At 44.6% G+C, this 15867-nt stretch overlaps 1 protein-coding gene across 7 annotated transcripts in view; it reads left to right on the top strand.

Moving 5' to 3' along the window:
* Positions 1-15867, top strand: part of LOC129850733 (rap1 GTPase-activating protein 1-like) — a 134199-nt gene that overhangs the window by 54440 nt on the left and 63892 nt on the right. For 3 of the 7 annotated variants that reach the window (XM_055917000.1, XM_055916995.1, XM_055917006.1), the window contains exon 1: positions 5020-5114. The exons of 2 other annotated variants lie outside the window; for them this stretch is intronic. In XM_055917000.1, the coding sequence (XP_055772975.1) occupies positions 5071-5114 (44 nt within the window). In that variant the 5' untranslated portion in view covers positions 5020-5070. Of the gene's footprint in view, positions 1-5019; positions 5115-15867 lie in introns of those variants that run through there. 2 more of the 7 variants (XM_055917013.1, XM_055917009.1) reach the window with 1 other exon arrangement.

Below are 15867 nucleotides of genomic sequence, written 5' to 3'. Positions count from 1 at the left end.
AGGCAGGCCTGTGTTATTTTAAGAAAGCAGTGTGATGAGACATCCCCACTCTGTCTGTCCCTCTCTGTGTCTGTCTCTCTCCTGGATAAATCAAAGTAGGTCTCAAATCTGTGTCCCTCCCAGTATGTGTCTGCAGAGTCATTAACCCATGCCTTTGGTTTGTGGGTGCTCTCTTTCTAGTTGAGCTGAAAGATAGTTCAGCTTTGGTCTATTCTATCCCTCCTTCTCCACCTCTCTTTTGTTTCTCCTAGAGGCCTCTGCCTCTCAGTATTCCCCTCTGAAAATGTGTTGCATGTGGTGTAGATGTGTTGTCCTGTAGTGTGTACTGTATGTGGGTTGGTCCAGTTGAGACACACAGGCAGGCAGGGATTTTCTCCATGTCTCTCAGCAGTGTTGCCATACTTCCACTGCTCTGCTGCCACATGCAAAGAATCCTAGCACGTCCCACAGGATTTGTGTCTTCATATATCTTCTTTATCTCCTCTCCTCTGCCTCCCTCCTCACAGTTGTAAATCTGATCATTAAAGGTGGGGAGAATAAAGGGGAATGGATCCTTATTTCCAACCACATTTTCCAGGCTTGAATTGTGCCTTTGTAATAATAATTAGGTGGGCGCTTACATTTGTCCTATTTCACACATGCACAAGTGTGTGAATTGGAAATTCGTTTTTTGCATATCCCTCTCCCCCTGAAACACGCTTGGAGAGTGTGGCCACGGCTAGCCATTAACGGTGACCCTGTAGCAATTAGGGTTAAGTACCTGTAGCAATTAGGGTTAAGTACCTTGCTCAAGGGCACATTGACAGATTGTTCGCCTATTCGGTTCAGGCATTCAAACTAGCGATCTTTCGGGTTACTGGCCCAACGCTCTTAACCGCTAGGCTACCTGCCGCTCATGTGATATTCAACTCACACATACACTGAGCCTGAACCCCTTCCTCATCCTTTTTTCTCCTCACACGTCAAAGTCAAGAATGTCCTTCTCTATCCAGCAGTAACCTAATTTTTAAAATCCCTCTACCATCTAAGTATATACAGTACCAACCCGTTTTTCTCTCTCTCTCTCTCTCTCTCTTCATCTCCCCTCTCTCACTTTCTCTTTCTTTTGCTCAATCTTTCTTTCGCTCTCTTGCTCCACCTCTCTCTCTGTTCTCATCAACCCAATGATTTATGTGGTAATATGCATACATACTTTTCTCTAGCGAGAAGAGAAGACATTTGTGGAATTCACGACATTCAGTGGACTAGGCGAGGCTGGACAATAATAGCCTTATTAAGAAATCGCAGTCTGTTTGATGACTGGGTTATAAAATGTCTGTATATTAATCTGTGTTTTGCAAGTTGAGGCAGGCAGAATCTCATTTGTTTCATTAATTTATGGAATACTGGCTTTTCTGCATCCTTCCATAATTATAATACTCCTCTAATGAGTGTACAGGTCCTGGCTGGAATAAAACATATATTATTTTAATATCATTTTAATCTCTGGCTTGGTCAGATAATGAATTGGTAAAAGTTTTCTGGAGAGGTCTTTCCTCACCTTATTATTCTAATTCCCTTCTGTTGATATATTCAGGGTGTATAGGGGCCTCTGATACTGTAGCTCTGCAGATCCTCCTAAAGAAATTGATTGCGGTCTTGGAATTTCTCGAAAGATCCTTTTGCTCAAACAAAGAACTGTAGTTTGCAAATGACGTATCACACCATGCATGAAATTCTAACTTTTCTGGCTCACACAGCTTTGCAAATAGCCCCTGATACGATCCACTCCATTGCACAACTGGGGGGGGCGGGGGTCGGGGGGTGCTCTAAGAGGACTGCATTAGTCCGCTACCCCTTGAATGTTATTGCTTCTTTTTTTTGTAGATAGTATTAAACTTAAAGTAAAGGACTATAATAGTACGGGTTACACATTGTATGAATTCTGATTCAGACCAATCTAACCAAATAGAAAAAAAGTGCAATACACCATACAATACACATGGTTGGTTAACATTATTTTTGACCCAACCCAAGGAAAGGTGCTCTCACACTCATGCTATCTCCCTGTCTGTGTCTCTATGTCTCTTCCTCTTCCAATTTTTCCTCATTTAATTGGTGCTGAAGGCTTCTGACTGATTCATCAGGTGGGATGGGATGGTGGGTGGCACTAGGTATACTGGGACACAAAACAACAGTGTGGAACTGTGATATGTCAATCAGTGGTGGAGAGGGTGGAGAACACAAAGTACATCAAGGTAGAGGAAGAATCTGTTGGCAGACAATTACAAGGGAGGTTGTCACTTAAATGAATTCAATGAAAAGGAAATGGCAGCACTTGTTAGTGCTGCCTGTAACTGATGCTGTTGTACATCCTTTGAGTATTTAAGAAACAGCAAACTGGCGATAACAAATAGACAATGCAAGAAAATCCAGCAAGACAGGAGTTTTCCAACCATGATGTATGGCGAATCTTGGCTATGTGATTTTTGTGTTTGATTGCACTCTGTGTCAATTATCAGTCCTTTGCAGGTTAGATGTGCAGAACTTTCAGATTTTGTCAGTGGTGTAGTTGTGTGGACAGGGAGTAAATATTTAATGTGTTTCCCAAAAAATGTCAGCATTTCCCAGTAGACAAGTTGACATGACAATCCTGTAATGGGTTGTTAGCCCTGCGGACCTCTATTAGACGAGGCATACTTTTTCATTTGAAGAAATAATGCTGAGATAAATTATTAGTGATTGTCTTTACAGTAATCTTTCTATGTGCTGTTATGGTTCTGTAAGTAAAACAAACAAACATGAGCTGGCACACACCCAGAAAAATGATTTTGTGTGGAGGCGCTGACTAACGGCGAATAAACTCTAAAAATAGAGTCGCACATAACCTTGTTCAAGTATTCATGACATCACCCTGAAGAAGGTACGGTGAAGCTGAAGTGTTGGTGATTTACCCAATAAATTACTGGGAGTTTATATGTGGAGTGTGTGACTCTTTATTTGTATAGTTTATGGTTCTGTAAGCCACCCGTCAGATGATAGAGAAACATGTTATTGTATAGGCCTACCAACCCGTGAAAAAACAGAGGCGTCTCAGGGTGTACTCAACCCCATCTCTGAGGGCAGTCGCTCATTACTGTGCTGCCCTTGTTGCCGTCTGAGACCGTCTCAAAGTTGCGTCTGACCCACTTTAATAAGAGCACAAGCAGCACCGTGGCATTTTGAGACTGGTGGACAGACTAATTATGCTAACGTACCCTTCCCTTTTCACCTGCCCCACACACGTTACTCTGGGTAATTATTATTTTTTGGGGCATTGGTCATCTCTGGAGGGGAAAAACAATAGTCAAAATAACTCTTCAAAGTGCATTACCTTGTAACATTGACGAGGAGTTAGGAGACGGCAGTATAGATCCAGAGGATCCTGCTTTCATTCTGTTGGAGAAATTACATTTCAGTTGCTATGGCTATCACACACAGCGCCCAGACAGTTGGTTAGCTGGAACAAAGTACAGGCTTGTCCTTAAGATTTCACCTAGTTTGACTCAGTATACAGTATCGCTCAATAAATTTCTTGTTCAAGACTAGACATGAAACATTATACTCCCCCAGGGGAACATCATGGGATCTTTATCATTCATCTTGAAAATATGATCCATAAACCATTACGCTGGATAATCAGTTGCCAAATTAAAGAGGTTCTAACATGCTAACTTTAGGCTAACTTTAATCCCACACAGAGCCTGGGTTTTCTTAATTTATGACCTCAGCCTACTTTATATAGAGATTACTGAAGTATGGTAGTGGAGTTGACATCCCATTCTTCTGTGGCCCAACAGAAGCGAAGGCATGTCCTACAGACATATCTGCTGTGGAGGTTGTCTGACCAATCTCCACTCAATGGCGAGAGCAAACGAGCATCAGGCAGGCGAGCGGATGGGAGTGGAGGGGAGCAGACAGGTGCGGGCAGAACAGTCCTATCCTGTGCATGTTTGTGATTTGATCAAGAGCCAACGCCTGGCCCCCGTCCATTCTGGCCTAATTGAATAAGAGGAGGTTCAATGGACGCCAGGGCACCCCAACACCACAGCTGATGGAAGGGGAACAGAGTAGGAGAGTTTGTTCTGTACTCCTGGAAAAGACGCTCTGACCACAGGACAGCGGGCAGGCTAGAGGGGAATCTACTTATATAGAGGGCAGAGCAGAGGAAGGGAGAGAAGGAATCTGTGGGGTGATCTATCCCTTTAACTTTGGTTGACCTTAGGACAGGCTTAGGACCCACTCTTTCTGTACAATCCACATTTCTGTATGAGATGCAATGCTATTTGTTTGGGTTTGACCTCCTTAGCCGTTTAGTTTTTTGGGTTATTTTTATGTAGACTTGTCTAACTTGACTGTAGGGTAGGAAAAATTCATGGGATTCCAATTTCCAATAGGGGTGAGCTGATTACCACAAGTTCAGTGCAAGTCATTTTCTTCCACTATTCAACCTGTCAGAGCCTTGAATCTGGCTGCTGCTACTAATGAATACAAATGTTTTCCCTTGTACAATATTAACACTACTTGAGAAAAGGGCATATTCTATTGAACATATTGCATATTCTATTCTAGTGATAATACGACTGAGGTTTTAAGATGAAACTAGAAGTTACCTCTTTTTAGGATGAGGATGGGAATTGAGGACATGTGAGTTCTTTCTGAGTGCATAAAAATGAATTTAGTCTAAGTGAGGGAGAGAGGGGCACCTGCTCGTTACCAGGGCAACGGAATGGTTGGACGCACCTTTCTCTTAGTCTGAGGGAGATATGATACTGAGGGAGTGGAGGAGAGAAGTGAGGAGGAAAGGAAGAAAGGAGAGAGGGAGGTGGAGGGCAGTGATGTTTATTGACAGAAATGTAGTCTTGTAAAACACACAGCCTCTGTCAGCCTAGAGAGTTTAAAGGGTATAACAGAGAGGAGATAAGGAGGGAGGGAGGGAGAGCGAGGGAAGGAGGGAGGGGAGAGGTATGAGTGCTCCCATTGCTCACTTGCTGTGAACTCCACTGATGTGGACATTCTCCCCAGAAAGCATCAGCAGCCCAAGCAAGTAGGATGTCACAGAGAAAGAGGAGCTTCACTTTCGGAGCATATGGAGGGTAAGGATGAAAGCCATTCGTACAACAGATAACATTTACTTATGTGTGTCGCTCGGCAGGCTAGAAATAGCCTTGGTGGGGGATAGTAATGGGGAGGTGTTACAGATAGCAATACCTGGTATGGAATTAACTCCATCACTGAAGAATTAGGCCTGAGATCTAATGAGATCACCTGGGGTATAATGCTTTAGATATTGAGCAGACTAGCAGTTGAGAGGAAGATACCAAGGTCAGGCAACAGTGTCTGCTCTGAACTACAGCTCGTTAACATCTATGATTAGCTCTGAAAGTTACTGAAGTGGTTTCATAATGAGGTCAATGAAACAGGAGTTGAGTTGGAGATAGAAATAGAGGGGAAATGATGAAATATACTCCAACATACATTTACCACTGTGATCATTACCTCTTAAATTACTTAAATTACAATAGTAATGTGTGTTGGAGAGTAATGTGTTTCATTTATGACCAACTAGTGAGTTTTATTGTTTTTATTCTCAGCACCGCAAAGTTAGGCATAGTGGGTGTGTGTATGTTTATTTGTTTGCCTGCGAGACAGAGGTTTATCATAGGTTTTAGGTTTGATTCAGGGTACTGTTAGATGCTGCTGGGAATTTGTTGCATTGATAAGGACAAGAATTCAAGGGATGCTGTTAAACCGGTCTATATGGGGCCTCCCGAGTGGCGCTGCGGTCTAAGGCATAGCATCGCATCGCATTCAAGACAAGACTGTAACTACCAATTGGGGAGAAAAGGGGTAAAAAGTACCCCAAAAAATATGTAAAAATAAATAAATAATGTTCTCTATATAGTGTACGGTCTCTGTGTAAAACACACATTGACAGATCTGTTACAATTAATTGTGTTTTTGTGGTCGGTAGATGGCATATGAAGAGTTTAGCTAGATGTGGCTCTCATCAATGCATTATAATGGTATGAATGTTGGTTAGTGAGTTTTTACTGTAAATTACACACTTTAGCACAGCAATGATGTGCATTCAATGATGTATGATGTTGTGTAGACTAGCTGCATCGAAACCCCTTGGCACTGGAATAACTCTAACTTCCATCATTATGTTGCCCTGGCCTTGGGCACTGACAGCTACATGCAGGAAAACGTTTCACTCATGAGACTCAGAGTACAAACTAAGCCTTTGGCTGACCCTTAGGTACTGTGTGAATAGTACAGTACAGTGTGTGTGGAGTTCCATGGACACAGTTTGATTCAAAGTTGGATCGTCAAGACTGTTTTAACACAATCGCCCACCCTCCAGCCAAGCATCAAGCGATTGTTCAGGCTCTAAATGCTGTGGTTGGCACTGTAGTGAATTCCATGGACAGAGTGAGATTCTTAGATATTTTTGTGCGTCAGGTTTACACAGCTATAGAAGTGGGGGAGGAACCACCATTCACATGCATGTTTACACACACACACAGACACGCACACACACACCCCCACCCACACACACACAAACACACAGCTCTGAGTAGTGGAGCACATTAGATAGTCCCACTGACCGCCATCTGCACTTTGAGAAATGGAGCTTGTCCCCCTGTTAATGGAGAGTTTATTCCTCTAATTTGTTTTTTTTGTCACATCTTTATAACCACATTTTTCCATACACAGCCTCCCCGAGCACGTAAATGGTTAATGGTACTCAGGACATTGGGGGAGAATAATACATAGGGCGAGAACACTAATACAAAGAGCCTTTGTCCATATGAAGAAATAAAACAACAACACTGTTCAGATCAGTCACGTGGTTCAAAATACTATACTGCACCCTATAGAAGGTGTGGGCCTCAGGGAAGAATAAGGAATACTGTATAGAAGGTGTGGGCCTCAGGGAAGAATAAGGAATACTGTATAGAAGGTGTGGGCCTCAGGGAAGAATAAGGAATACTGTATAGAAGGTGTGGGCCTCAGGGAAGAATAAGGAATACTGTATAGAAGGTGTGGGCCTCAGGGAAGAATAAGGAATACTGTATAGAAGGTGTGGGCCTCAGGGAAGAATAAGGAATACTGTATAGAAGGTGTGGGCCTCAGGGAAGAATAAGGAATACTGTATAGAAGGTGTGGGCCTCAGGGAAGAATAAGGAATACTGTATAGAAGGTGTGGGCCTCAGGGAAGAATAAGGAATACTGTATAGAAGGTGTGGGCCTCAGGGAAGAATAAGGAACACTGTATAGAAGGTGTGGGCCTCAGGGAAGAATAAGGAACACTGTATAGAAGGTGTGGGCCTCAGGGAAGAATAAGGAATACTGTATAGAAGGTGTGGGCCTCAGGGAAGAATAAGGAATACTGTATAGAAGGTGTGGGCCTCAGGGAAGAATAAGGAATACTGTATAGAAGGTGTGGGCCTCAGGGAAGAATAAGGAATACTGTATAGAAGGTGTGGGCCTCAGGGAAGAATAAGGAATACTGTATAGAAGGTGTGGGCCTCAGGGAAGAATAAGGAATACTGTATAGAAGGTGTGGGCCTCAGGGAAGAATAAGGAATACTGTATAGAAGGTGTGGGCCTCAGGGAAGAATAAGGAATACTGTATAGAAGGTGTGGGCCTCAGGGAAGAATAAGGAATACTGTATAGAAGGTGTGGGCCTCAGGGAAGAATAAGGAATACTGTATAGAAGGTGTGGGCCTCAGGGAAGAATAAGGAATACTGTATAGAAGGTGTGGGCCTCAGGGAAGAATAGGGAATACTGTATAGAAGGTGTGGGCCTCAGGGAAGAATAAGGAATACTGTATAGAAGGTGTGGGCCTCAGGGAAGAATAAGGAATACTGTATAGAAGGCATGGGGAAAAGCCATGCTGATATTACTGTACAGTTCATTCGGAATGTATTCGGACCCCTTGACTTTTTCCACATTTTGTTACGTTACAGCCTTATTCGAAAATGGATTCAATTGCCGTTTTTCCTAATCAATCTACATGCAATACCCCATAATGACAAAGCAAAACTAGGATTTTTTTAAATTCTTGCAAATTTACAAAAAAATGTCAAACTGAAATATGACCTTTTACTCGGTACTTTGTTGAGGGACCTTTGGCAGCGATTACAGCCTCATGTCTTCTTGGGTATGACACTACAAGCTTGGCACAACTGTATTTGGGGAGTTTTGTCACCTGGATGACGCTGGAGAGACGAAGCAGGTACGGGGAATAAAACATTTAATAATAACGTACATGGCACGAGACAGGAACAGCATCGGCAAAAGTAATACTGACAAAAACAATTAATGCAGTAGCGGGGAACAGAGCTAGTGAACTGACAAATATAGGGGAGGAAATAAACAGGAGATAAGTGAGTCCAGGTGAGTCCAATAACATTGATATGTGTGACGAGGGAAGGCAGGTGTGCGTGATGGATGGCAGGAGTGCGTGATGCAGGAGTGCGCGATGCAGGGTAAACTGGTGCCCTCAAGCGCCAGGGGGAGGGAAGAGTGGGAGCAGATGTGACAAGTTTCTCCCATTGTTCTCCGCAGATCCTCTCAGATCCGGTATTTTCAGGGGTCTCCAGAGATGTTCGATCGGGCTCTGGCTGGGCTACTCAAGGACATTCAGAGACTTGTCCCGAAGCCACTCCTGTGTTGTCTTGGCTGTGTGCTTAGGGTCGTTGTCCTGTTGGAAGGTGAACCTTCACCCCAGTCTGAAGTCCTGAGCGCTCTGGAGCAGGTTTTCATCAAGGATCTCTCTGTACATTTCTCCATTTATCTTTCCCTCGATCCTGACTAGTCTCCCAGTCCCTGCCGCTGAAAAACATCTCCACAGCATGATGCTGCCACCACCATGCTTCACCGTAGGGATGGTGCCAGGTTTCCTCCAGACATGTCGCTTGGTATTCAGGCCAAAGAGTACAATCTTGGTTTCATCAGACCAGAGAATCTTGTTTCTCATGGTCTGAGAGTCCTTTAGGTGCCTTTTGGCAAACTCCAAGCGGGCTGTCATGTGCTTTTTACTGAGGAGTGGCTTCATCTGGCCACTCTACCGTAAAGGCCTGATTGGTGGAGGGCTGCAGAGATGGTTGTCCTTCTAGAATGTTTTCCCATCTCCACAGAGGAACTCTGGAGCTCTGTCAAAATAACAGTTTTTTGGTCACCTCCCTGACCAAGGCCCTTTTCCCCCGATTGCTCACTTTGTCCGGGCGGCCAGCTCTAGGAAGAGTCTTGGTGTTTCCAAACTTCTTTCATTTAAGAATGATGGAGGCCACTGTGTTCTTGGGGACCTACATATGTTGCTGCATACATTTTTTGGTAACGTTCCTCAGATCTGTGTCTCGACACAATCCTGTTTCTGAGCTTTACGGACAATTCCTTCGACTTCATGGCTTGGGTTTTACTCTGGCATGCACTGTCAACTGAGGGACATTATATTGGCAGGTGTGTGCTTTTCCAAATCATGTCCAATCAATTGAATTTACCACAGGTGGACTCCAATCAAGTTGTAGAAACATCTCAAGGATGATCAATGGAAACAGGATGCACCTGAGCTCAATTTCGAGTCTCATAGCAAAGGGTCTGAATACTAATGTAAATTTTTTATTTTTTGCAAACAATTCTTAAAACATGTTTTCACTTTGTCATTATGATTATAGATTGATGAGGAAAAACATCTATTTAATCAATTTTAGAATAAGGCTGTAACGTAACAAAATGTGGAAAAGGTCAAGGGATCTGAATACTTTCCGAATGCACTGTACACTGTACATACAGTTGTATGAAAAAGTTTGGGCACCCCTGACAATTTCCATGATTTCCATTTTTAAATAATTGGGTGTTTGGATCAGCAATTTTATTTTGATCTATCAAATAACTGATGGACACAGTAATATTTCAGTAGTGGTTTATTAGGTTTATTGGATTAACAGAAAATGTGCAATATACATCAAAACAAAATTAGACAGGTGCATAAATAGGCACCCCAATAGAAAAATCACATTAATATTTAGTAGGGCCTCCTTTTGCTAAAATAACAGCCTCTAGACGCTTCCCATAGCCTCTAATGAGTGTCTGGATTCTGGATGAAGGTATTTTGGACCATTCCTCCTTACAAAACATCTCCAGTTCAGTTAGGTTTGATGGTTGCCGAGCATGGACAGCCCGCTTCAAATCATCCCACAGATTCTCAATGATATTCAGGTCTGGGGACTGGGATGGCCATTCCAGAACATTGTACTGATTCCTCTGATTCCTGATTCTTCTGATTCCTGATTCTTCAACATTATTCCCAAGAATCTGCTGATATTGAGTGGAATCCATGCGACCCTCAACTTTAACAAGATTCCCAGTACCCGGCACTGGCCACACAGCCCCACAGCATGATGGAACCCCCACCAAATTTTACTGTGGGTAGCAAGTGTTTTTCTTGGAACGCTGTGTTCTTTTGCCGCCATGCATAACGTCCCTTGTTATGACCAAATAACTAAATCTTTGTTTCATCAGTCCACAGCACCTTATTCCAAAATGAAGCTGGCTTGTCCAAATGTGCGTTTGCATACTTCAAGCGACTCTGTTTGTGGCGTGTGTGCAGAAAAGGCTTCTTCCGCATCACTCTCCCATACAGCTTCTCCTTGTGCAAAGTGCGCTGAATTGTTGAACGATGCACAGTGACACCATCTGCAGCAAGATGATGTTGTAGGTCTTTGGAGGTGGTCTGTGGGCTGTTTTTGACCGTTCTCACCATCCTTCGCCTTTGCCTCTCCGATATTTTCCCTGGCCTGTCACTTCTGGCCTTAACAAGAACTGTGCCTGTGGTCTTCCATTTCCTCACTATGTTCCTCACAGTGGACACTGACAGCTTAAATCTCTGCAATAGCTTTTTGTAGCCTTCCTCTAAACCATAATGTTGAACAATCTTTGTTTTCAGGTCATTTGAGAGTTGTTTTGAGGCCCCCATGTTGCCACTCTTCAGAGGAGAGTCAAAGAGAACAACAACTTGCATTTGGCCACCTTAAATACCTTTTCTCATGATTGGATGCACTTGTCTATGAAGTTCAAGGCTTAATGAGCTCACCAAACCAATTGTGTGTTCCAATTAATCAGTGCTAAGTAGTTACAGGTATTCAAATCAATAGAATGACAAGGGTGCCCACATTTTTGCATAGCCTATTTTTCACATCTGATTTAATTTCATACAACTTAATATTGCTACACTAAAAATCTTTGTCTGGACAATACCCCAGTACTCAGCTTTTATTAGAAAATTAATGGCATGCCACTGTGATCATTTTCTGTGACGACAGAGTAAATTATTTTGCAGCCTCAGAGGGGTGCCCAAACTTTTTCATACGACTGTACTTGAGTTTTCAGGCTGGACATGGTTTTCTATTAGTTTTCTTTGACTGTATGTATTTATTTGTTCATTTTTCAAAAGGGACATTTGCTTTTAGTATCAAGAGAAATCCCTGAGAGGAGGAAGGCCCTGAAAATTCAACAAATAACATTTCAACCTTCAGTTTAGCCATGAGCTAGAACAACCCTGGAGTAGTACAACTCTGGAGTAGAACAACCCTGGAGTAGTACAACTCTGGAGTATAACAACCCTGGAGTAGTACAACTCTGGAGTAGTACAGCTCTGGAGTAGAATAACCCTGGAGTAGTACAACTCTGGAGTAGAACAACCCTTGAGTAGTACAACTCTGGAGTAGAACAACCCTGGAGTAGTACAACTCTGGAGTAATACAAATCTGGAGTAGAACAACTCTGGAGTAGAACAACCCTGGAGTAGTACAGCTCTGGAGTAGAATAACCATGGAGTAGTACAACTCTGGAGTAGAACAACCCTGGAGTAGAACAACCCTGGATTAGTACAACTCTGGGAGGAAGGGAGCTAGAACAACCCTGGAGTAGTACAACTCTGGAGTAGAACAACCCTGGAGTAGTACAACTCTGGAGTAGTACAACTCTGGGAGGAAGGGAGCTAGAACAACCCTGGAGTAGTACAACTCTGGAGTAGAACAACCCTGGAGTAGTACAACTCTGGAGTAGAACAACCCTGGAGTAGTACAACTCTGGAGTAGAACAACCCTGGAGTAGTACAACTCTGGAGTAGAACAACCCTGGAGTAGTACAACTCTGGAGTAAACAGCCCGGGAGTAGTACAACTCTGGAGTAGAACAACCCGGGAGTAGTACAACTCTGGGAGGAAGGGAGGTAGAACAACTCTGGAGTAGTACAATTCTGGGAGGAAGGGAGGCAGAACAACCCTGGAGTAGTACAACTCTGGGAGGAAGGGAGCTAGAACAACCCTGGAGTAGTACAACTCTGGGAGGAAGGGAGCTAGAACAACCCTGGAGTAGTACAACTCTGGGAGGAAGGGAGCTAGAACAACCCTGGAGTAGTACAACTCTGGGAGGAAGGGAGGTAGAACAACCCTGGAGTAGTACAACTCTGTGAGGAAGGGAGGCAGAACAACCCTGGAGTAGTACAACTCTGGGAGGAAGGGAGGTAGAACAACCCTGGAGTAGTACAACTCTGGGAGGAAGGGAGCTAGAACAACCCTGGAGTAGTACAACTCTGGGAGGAAGGGAGCTAGAACAACCCTGGAGTAGTACAACTCTGGGAGGAAGGGAGCTAGAACAACCCTGGAGAAGTACAACTCTGGGAGGAAGGGAGGCAGAACAACCCTGGAGTAGTACAACTCTGGGAGGAAGGGAGGCAGAACAACCCTGGAGTAGTACAACTCTGGGAGGAAGGGAGGCAGAACAACCCTGGAGTAGTACAACTCTGGGAGGAAGGGAGGCAGAACAACCCTGGAGTAGTACAACTCTGGGAGGAAGGGAGGTAGAACAACCCTGGAGTAGACCAACTCTGGGAGGAAGGGAGGGAGGTAGGGAGGGAGGGAGGGAGGCAGGAAGGGAGGGAGGCAGGGAGGGAGGTAGGCAGGAAGGGAGGGAGGGAGGGAGGCAGTAAGGTAGGGAGGGAGGGAGGGAGACAGGAAGGGAGGGAGGGAGGGAGGTAGGCAGGAATGGAGGGAGGGAGGGAGGCAGGAAGGGAGGGAGGTAGGCAGGAAGGGAGGAGGGGAGGGAGGTAGAACAACCCTGGAGTAGTACAACTCTGGGAGGCAGGAAGGGAGGCAGGTAGGGAGGGAGGGAGGCAGGAAGGGAGGTAGGCAGGAATGGAGGGAGGTAGGCAGGAAGGGAGGTAGGCAGGAAGGGAGGGAGGGAGGCAGGAAGGGAGATAGGCAGGAAGGGAGGTAGGCAGGAAGGGAGGTAGGCAGGAATGGAGGGAGGGAGGGAGGCAGGAAGGGAGGTAGGGAGGGAGGGTATGCAGGTAGGGAGGTAGCCAGGAAGGGAGGGAGGCAGGTAGGGAGGGAGGGAGGGAGTCAGGAAGGGAGGTAGGCAGGAATGGAAGTAGGCAGGAAGGGAGGTAGGCAGGAATGGAGGGAGGGAGGCAGGAAGGGAGGTAGGCAGGAAGGGAGGGAGGGAGGCAGGAAGGGAGGTAGGCAGGAAGGGAGGGAGGGAGGAAGGAAGGGAGGTATGAAGGAATGGAGGGAGGGAGGCAGGAAGGGAGGTAGGCAGGAAGGGAGGTAGGCCGGAAGGGAGGGAGGGAGGCACGAAGGGTAGGTAGGCAGGAAGGGAGGGAGGGAGGGAGGTAGGTAGGGAGCGAGGGAGGGAGGGAGGGAGGGAGGCAGGCAGGCAGGGAGGGAGTTAGGCAGGAAGGGAGGGAGGGAGGGAGGCAGGAAGGGAGGTAGGTAGGCAGGAATGGAGGGAGGGAGGCAGGAAGGGAGGGAGGCAGGAAGGGAGGGAGGCAGGAAGGGAGGGGGGGAGGGAGATGGGGTAGTACAACCCTGGGACGGAAGGGAGCTACGGAGATAGGTAGGGAGGGAGCAGTACAACCCTGGGAGGGAAGGAGTTGGGGAGGTCTCATTATGTTTAGATTTTTCTTTTCCTCTCCCTATCCCAACATAAAAAGGGTAAAGGTGACATTGTCCTTTTTGTATGCATAGCTGACTATCATATATTAAATGACAGAAATGCTCTTATCTTTGTGTTACTGTACCTAAACATTTATTTTCCTTCTACTTTTTATTTGCATATAAGCAATTTATAAATGTTGTACATTCTAAGAGGAAACCCCCCAAAAAGCTTGTGTTATTGTAACATTGTACAATATAGTATGTTGCGTTTATATTTTTGTTCAGTGTATATAGCAGTCAGACATGAGAGTGCATATTGACACACACACACACACACACCACACACACACACACACACACACACACACACACACACACACACACACACACACACACACACACACACACACACACACACACACACACACACACACACACACACACACACACACACACACACACACACACACACACACACACAGAAAGATAAAGGTGTCATGCAAGAGAGTATGATTCCCTTGGCAAACCGCTAGGTTCAGTAGGCTTTAGATATAACTTCCTAATTATGCCTTTGCCATTTATTTGATAAGATAAAAAGAAATGTTTTATATTATTATGGTTGGTTTGATACCGTGATATGTATTATTATTATTATTATTATTATTGTTATGGTGGCTGCCTGGTTGTGACTGTTTTTGTGCAGGAGTGTTTTCCACTGTGTACTGTTAACACCAAAACAGAGATTTCCCCTCAGTCAGCAGAAAGAGGAGCAGAGAGCGACTCCTGAGTGATATTTGTTATTACTAACAGTCAAACACAAACAGAACGTGAATGGCCGTTTCCTGTTGTCTTACAACAGCTTTCAAGTTGTGCAGAATGTCATAATGTAACAATGAGGTGGGACTGCTTGTTTGTAAAAACACAACTATAAACACATCTTGCGAGAGAGTTTAACAGTTGGTTCTGGTTTTTGGATTGTTAAGCAAAATGTTGCAGTTTTCACGTTACCTATCTTATAAAACAGGTAGTAGGTCTGTAGGTAGTTCCTCATACTGTATATTCAGCCATGTAGAGACAAAGCTCCTGAGGGAACCTATCACTCTTCTCTACAGACAACAGGACGCCGCTGAGGGGAGGACGGCTCATAATAATGGCTGGAATGGAATGGTATCAACCACATAGAAACCATGTTGTTGATGTATTTGATACCATTCAATTTATTCAGTTCCCGCCATTACTATGAGCCCATCCTCCCCAACCTGTGTAACAGACTGAACCTTCAGCTCTACTGAGCCATCCAGTGGCACAGCCATTCTACTGCAAGATGCACCCATACATCTAAAGCATGTTTCACCACTCCTCCTGCCTGTCCTGTCCTAAAACCCTTAAGAAGGCCAGAAGCCAAAATGTGTTGGTTCTACTTTTAACAATAAAGAAGCCTTTTTATTTAATTGTCCTCCAAGTCTTGATGAATATCCTGTTGACTTCAGTTTGCTCCTCAATTCATGCACCTTGGTTGGAAAACGTAGTAACGGCAGTCATCCCTTTGCGCTGTCCTGTCCTCAGGACAGGGATTCATCTAATCTCTGCTGCTAATATCCCCTAGACCTCAAACAAGGCATGAATGGATCAGTTTAAATTGTAGAAAATGCTCTCAGAATAGATTAGATAAGGGAGATAATATTAAACCATGCTTGGCTTAAAGTATGCTATTAGGATGCACGTTGTGTCACGGGCTTGGCATTGGAAAATCTGAACTGCTTCAGGGGCCGTCGCTTGTCACATTCATCAACCTGATAGGGCCTGTATAAAAAGAGAGGTAGAAAGGTAGGGTAGATGAATGTCATCCATCCAATGTCACCTAGTTAGCATTGATGAGGTCTGCAGCAGTATGCTAGT

The sequence above is a fragment of the Salvelinus fontinalis genome, chromosome 3 (genome assembly GCF_029448725.1).
Source record: "Salvelinus fontinalis isolate EN_2023a chromosome 3, ASM2944872v1, whole genome shotgun sequence".
Taxonomy (NCBI): Eukaryota; Metazoa; Chordata; class Actinopteri; order Salmoniformes; family Salmonidae; genus Salvelinus; species Salvelinus fontinalis.
This window is presented reverse-complemented; position numbering and strand designations above follow the sequence as displayed.